Source organism: Electrophorus electricus, chromosome 12 (genome assembly GCF_013358815.1).
Source record: "Electrophorus electricus isolate fEleEle1 chromosome 12, fEleEle1.pri, whole genome shotgun sequence".
In the NCBI taxonomy this organism is placed as follows: Eukaryota; Metazoa; Chordata; class Actinopteri; order Gymnotiformes; family Gymnotidae; genus Electrophorus; species Electrophorus electricus.
The window spans coordinates 6,396,014-6,403,053 of NC_049546.1; the positions used below are offsets into that span (position 1 = coordinate 6,396,014).

The window sequence follows — 7,040 nt, forward strand, 5'->3', positions numbered from 1 at the left end:
TGTGAGCAAACTAAAATCAGAATTTCTCTCTATCTGTCTCTCTCTTTTCCATAGCTGGACACGTGGCAAGTCAAGACAACTATGCATTCATCCATACTCTGTGCTCTCACACATGTCTGGCTAATAATGTGACCATGAGTCCAGATGCAGTGCAGCACAAGCTTGTGTACACCATTTGTAATGGTTTGTAATGACACATCAACAACAGAAAGTTTTTTTTTTCCTTTGAAATGGTGATTCTAATTATAAAATAAAATGGAAAGACAATGACAATTCATGCATCATGATTTTTACTAACACTACTACACTGTGTTCATTTGTTTGGTCCAGGACTACAAGTATAGATTACTACCATCCCAGCATGACTACATAGCAAACTCATCCAACTTAGAGTGTCGTCTTTGACCTGCCAGTGGATCACTAAATCCGCACTGGCAGAAAGCAGCTGGTGAGGCTGGGAAAGTTTACCTCAAGAACTCAGACCATCAGAGAGGGTGTCCCACAGGGTTCTATACTCTCCCTACTGTGCTTCTTACTGTACCTCTCAGTCAATATCCTGAAACCACAGTTATCGGTCTCATATGTGATGGTGATGAATCTGCATATAGACAGGTAGTTGACCAGATTGTCCTCTGGAGCATCTATAATAACCTAAAGCTGAACACAGTGGAGATGACTCTGGACTTCAGGAGAAATCCTCCAACCCTGCCAGCACTCACCATCCTTGACAGCTCTGTGTCGGCAATGGAGTCCTTCAAGTTTCTGGGTACTACAATCACCATAGACCTGAAGTAGGACAGCAATCATCAAGAGAGCCCAGCAGAGGATGTATTTCATGTGTCAGCTGAGGAAGTTCAACATGTCCCAGGAGCTGATAGTCCAGTTCTACACAGCCATCACTGAATCACAGAAACTGTGATCAGAAGATCCATTACAATGTTTGAATCTCAGACGCTGCAAGCTCATACTAAATCAATGCAAGACTCACTACTTGTCAGTGTCATGCATGGCTGTGGCATGTACAATTGTCCCAAGGATTAGAAGATGAAGTGATGATGGTGGAGGCAACCAATGCCCCTTTAAGAAATGTTTCTTCCGGAGACGGACACAGCAAGAGTCTGTCTTTTCCGTGGAAGGTCACTTTACTGTCGAGTGTGCTGATCACTGCTATTGTGGTAGAGGTACTGGGCAAACTGTTGGTCATTGCATCAGTCATCAAAAACAGAAAACTCTGGAAAGCAGAATTTTTTTTAACCTTTTGATATTTGTTGCTTTTAAAGTTTTGTGTTTATGTTGTCCTTAATCTGTAGTGCTATTGTTTAAAAAATCTCCATGCCCTTGTATGTGATCAGGCAATCTGCACTGTGCCTTGATTATGTCACCTTCTGGTCACATTACAGATCTGATCTAGTGAATTACACATAGTTTGACCTTTCCTACAGAGATTAATGCTCAAAAAGTTTCAGGTCTTGTTGTTGGTTATGATCAGTTATGACATTTGATAAATACAGCTAGAGCAAACAAGAGAGCAGACATAAAGAGATGATGGTTTGCACTTGAATGTTGGATCATTCTTTTTTTGCAACAGTTGGATTAAAAATATTCCAGATGCTTGTAGAATGTACTTTGGGCACAGGTAAAACTTGAAGATTACTCTGGAGATTGTACTTTAAACACATATTCTCTTAAATAGAATGTTCTCTAAAATAACTAGGTTTCTATAGTCATGCATGTAGCTCATACAGAAAGTACTGCAGTTGCTTGTTCTTTACCACAATAAAGTTCACTCCCACAATCAATGCAAATTCCCAGTTGTGTTTCTAGTCTATCTTGACCTTCAAAGCTTTGTGCAGCTGGAGTAAAATGTTGTAAATTAGGGAGCACACTTCATCTAATGTATAATGAGGAAGTTGTTTGCATTCATACATTTTCCTGACCCACTCAGGTTAGTGAAAAAAGTAGACAAGCAGGGTCATTATGTGGCAAATAAAAATATCACAATATATATTAAGTTCAACAATTCTACAGCATAACCATCACAAACAACAACAACTACACAACAACAACAACAACAACAACAAAACAACAACAATAATAATAAGTCATATAATTTAGAGTTTAGTTATAGTCATAGCAGTTGGTGATGGCAACTAATATCAAGATACCTCACATTGACCCAGTTGGTAAAAGCACCTGTTGACTTATGCCTATGTCATGGCTGTGTTTTCACTGGAAAAGCACAGCAGTCAATTGCAATAGTCAATTATATTTATATCTAATGATCCATCACAGTGAAAAGCATTTTAATTTTTTTGTCATTAAAACATCACTTCACATGTGACTGAATTAGTGTATCCTGAGCTCATGAGAATTGTTTAATGTGCCATTTCATTTAATGTGCATTATGGTCACAAATAAATGTCCAGCAGTGGCACATGCAGTCTAAGCCTTTGCAGAGAATGACCAAAATTGCCAGCATCAATTTCAGTGGATGTGGTGCTTCTGAATTCAGTTGTTGGCCGAAAGTAAGACAATCTGCTTAATGTGAGACAATGTAACCTATTCAGTGAGTTCCACTGAATTGAAAGAAACATATTTATCAATAAGCTTGCTGCTTTCTAGGTACATTGAGCGTACACTAGAAATCAACATGACTGGCCATTCTCATTCAAACCTACAAGTTTTTTGACAGTCCTTCAAATAAGACAACAACTACAATTATTAGTATAATTATTAATACTATTAATGTTACATTCTTAATCATTTGTAATAATATTAATAATTATAAAAAAGTAACAATAATAATATAAATATTAATAGTAATATTACGAAACACTTAATATTAAGCTTATTAATAATATTAATGTTATTAATACTTTTATTAATCTCTTTCTTAATATGGCATATAACCTCTTCAGGAGCAGATACCCCAAAAAGCTTTGGAAAAAGCTTTTATTCTTCAAAACGTATGAGAGAGTGAATGTTTAAGACCAAAACATGGGCAAAAATGCATTGATCATCATTCAAAAGCAAATATCATTATTTATCAGTCATATACAAACTAGCTGATAAAAGAAGCATATACAGAGCTTAGCAATCAGCAGCAGTGAATATTGGTATATGTATAATACCAGAACTTCATTATACCTTCATTATGCTAAGAGTTGATTACCCACAGAGAGAATTTACAAAATTTGCAAGAGAGGTTTGTATCTCTGGTTCTTTGAAGATAAGTGCAGCCTTGCACATACTTTTGCTGTTGTGAATGAATATGGTGAGTCCATTCTCACTCAGACCCTCTCCACTTCAACTATAAACCTGCCTGATTGGTGTTGTCCTCAGGCAGTGCATCAATTCTTTGAAACTTTCAATCTGTGACTCATTGGCTTTGCCTGAGAAGGTTTTTGCCACATTCTGCTTGAAAACTATAATACTCATTCCTGTCTTTTCACACTGAGCACAGCAATTACAAGTTAAATCCTGTTATTAGCTTTGCGAGCCCGTAAAATTGTTGATACAGTGTTATAGCCGATCTAAGATACCCACAGGGCATCAAGCTACTTAAACAATATCATGAGGCAAAAGGTTTTTGTGAAATACCAAATTGATTGGGAAAGCTTACAGCATTTCACATGAGAGCACTGTCAGTGTCAATTTGTATTAACACAAATGAGCAACTACTGGAAGGTCAATGTCTCTGGTACATCTGTGTGTAGAAATTCCCCTTGAGAATAAGGTGCCTATCATGTTAGCAATGGTCCCCATGTAAACATCTGACAGGTTCTGACGGGTGTGAAATGTGTAATCAATAACTCTAGAAATTCAAAACATTGTCTCTAGTCACACAACTTTATACCTGTGTCACCTTGAAACTCTGTGGGAGTGGCAAGAGCAATTTGTGATGGGGAAGAGTGATGTGGAAAAATTAACTTGAAATTTAATCCTAACAGAAACACTTATAACATAGAGATTTTGTTCAATTTAGATAAGTGGGCTCAGCAAGGGTAAAGATTTCTAAGTCCTGAATTTTCAAGTGTCTAATTCAGCAAAGAAAAGAGTTCCATAAGTTTCAGATATCTGACAGCCTATTTTGTTTAGATTTCTTGGCTATTTTTATACTGCATAATTAAAAATGTTGCCTGTAGTACAAACTTTCAAAGGCTGAATGTTGCATTTCCAGTGACATCCAATTTCCTTTTTTTCTTTAATAGGAAATGCCTTTGTGGTGAGTTTGGCTGTGGCAGATCTAGTAGTGGCCATCTACCCTTACCCTCTGCTCTTGACAGCCATTTTCCACAACGACTGGATTGCTGGCACCTTCCACTGCCAAATCAGCCGCTTCCTAATGGGGCTCAGTGTCATCAGCTCCATCTTCAACATCACAGGCATCACCATCAACCGCTACTGCTACATCTGCCACAGCCTGAAGTATGACAGGCTCTTCTCCAGCAAGAACACCGTGTGCTACATGACCCTAGGGTGGTCCCTCACCATCCTGGCCATCGTGCCCAACTGGTTTGTGGAGTCGCTGAAGTATGACCCATTCGTCTACTCATGCACATTTGCCCAATCTGTGAGCTCCCTCTACACCGTCGCTGTGGTGGTGGTGCATTTCATCCTGCTCATTGGCATCGTCACCTACTGTTACCTTCGCATCTGGGTGCTCGTCATTCACGTTCTGCATTGCATCAAGCCAGAAGGCCAGTCCAAGATCAAGCCACACGATGTGCGCAACCTTCTCACCATCTTTGTGGTGCTCATGCTGTTTGCCATGTGCTTGGCACCACTGAACTTCATTGGCCTAAACGTGGCTGTGCGCCCTGCCCTGGGTCAAGCTATCCCAGAGTGGAATATCACAGCCAACTACTTCATGGCTTATTTCAACAGCTGCCTCAATGCTGTCATCTATGGTGCCCTCAACCACAATTTTCGGAAGGAGTACAAAAGGATTGTATTCACTCTATTCAAGTTCCATTGCTGAATGTTTTTTTAAAGCACTATGACTTATCGACAAACAAAGAGAATGCTGTTCAAACAGATAGGGACTTACTAAACAAAGAGTAATGGTGCAACTATTGACACCAGTCTTTGTGCTGGGTCTGCCCATGTCAAAGGACCCACACTATTGATTGCTTTGTTTTTGTCATTGTTGTTGTTGTTGTTGTTGTTGTTGTTGTTAAATTGACATGGAGACAGATAGAACTGTTTTTGACCGAGTTGTTTGAACATGCCTACTGGATTGATATTGTATGATTCCAATGCCCTTATTACCCTATGTTAAGAGAACCTTCAAGTTGTCCAATAGAAGATGCTGGTGTCTCTGAACAAAACAGAAGAAGGACCTTCTAGCGGCTATTTCTCATTCTGTGATATTTAATACCATCCAGGTGTCATAAGTCAATAGACTGGTATCTCACCAGTAGAGTCAGGGTAAGATACAGAGGCAGTTTTCCTGAACTGAGAGTGGTTCAAAAATAAATTATTGATCCACAGGCTCCCAAAACTGCAAAGAACATACATATAATAAATTATTTGTTCAGATTTAAAGAGGATAAATCAAATCAGTCAGAAGGGCTTTGTTCGGATCGTCTTTATTATCATTTTGACTCGAAAAATGTATCAATTTCACAAGCATGTCTTTAATTTATATATAGGCCAATACCTAAATATACACTGTAATATTATAAGGGCCCGATTGCCCCTGGGCAAGGAGCAGAACGTATAGGCTCCCTCGATGGAGACAGACATTTATTAATATATGGAAAAGACAACGGCACTCACACATATCACATAAACGGTGAACATGAATACAAATACGACCAGCATGAAAAAAGGCAATGTGAACAATGACTGACACCGATTCACACCCCAACAGGGGTTTAAATACAGACATAACGAGACTTATTTAGGTGCAGGTGTGTGCTAAACTTGGGCGTGGTTACAAACGAGACAGTGAATTTCCACTGCTCGCGACAGAGCCGTACCACTTGACCAGTGGAAAGGGGCGTGTTCCGTGACAAATATAAGGAACACTAATCATATGTCAGCATGTTTTTCACTTTGCATTACTAAGCACTTGAAAATATTTACTATAATTTAATTAAAATAATCAGAATGGATATAATGCATTGACTTTAAGAACATATTTTATTGAATGGACATTTCGAAATACTTTAATACCTCAATTTGATAGATGACTCTATGCTTTCTTGATAAAGTCTTTCAAATAAACATAAAAACAATCATTGTCCACAAAAGAATCCTTCAAACTAGAATCCTTCAAACATTTACATTTTTGGCATTTAGCAGAAATGCTTACCCAGAGTGACCTACAAAAGTGCCTTATCAATTACTCACAGAATGCATCCCAACCAGTACAGTATTAGAGTTCAAGATACCATTGAACTAGAATACTGTTGAAATACATGTATCAAAAAATACATGTATCAAAAACAGTGCAAAAAATGCTTATGCAAAACAAGTGCAAAACAGGTATAAGCTCTATATCAGACAAATAATATCAAACTACATGTGAATTTCAGTTACCCAACAGGTGCAATGTCAATAGTCATTCTAAATCTTCCACAAATAGATAAGTCTTCAGTCTGCGTTTGAAAACTGCAAGGGACTCAGACAGACAGTGGAACTTTGTTCCACCATCTGGGAGCCAGGGCAGAGAATAGTCTTGATGCTTGTCTTCCATAAGACTTGAAGCAGTGTGTTTCAAGCCAAGCCATAATCATGGCATGGATCAGGCTTTTACCAGATTTCCACAAAACATAAAGTAATGAAATATGCTAGCAAAAATTATCTACATAGGGAAATAGATAATCTAATACAAATATTTAGTTTAAAGGCATAAGAAATCTTAAATTATTTTGTATATCCTCGTGTGCATAAAAGAAGGGTTTGTGCATGTCTGGAAGAATGAGAGAGAGAGAGAGAGAGAGAGAGAGAGAGAGAGAGAAAGAAAGGGAGGGTTGAGAGAGAGCAGGGGGTGGAGGAAGAGAGATGCATGTAGTTATAAGAAATTATAAAGC

General features: G+C 38.3%; 1 protein-coding gene across 1 annotated transcript; it reads left to right on the forward strand.

The window, feature by feature from the left end:
* The first annotated feature begins 977 nt into the window (after positions 1 to 977).
* mtnr1al (melatonin receptor type 1A like) lies at positions 978 to 4,981 on the forward strand. The gene is made up of 2 exons (XM_027003628.2): positions 978 to 1,240; positions 4,210 to 4,981. The coding sequence occupies exons 1-2, from the start codon at positions 1,053 to 1,055 to the stop codon at positions 4,979 to 4,981; spliced, it is 960 nt and encodes a 319-aa protein (XP_026859429.2). The 5' UTR covers positions 978 to 1,052.
* Positions 4,982 to 7,040: the final 2,059 nt, after the last annotated feature.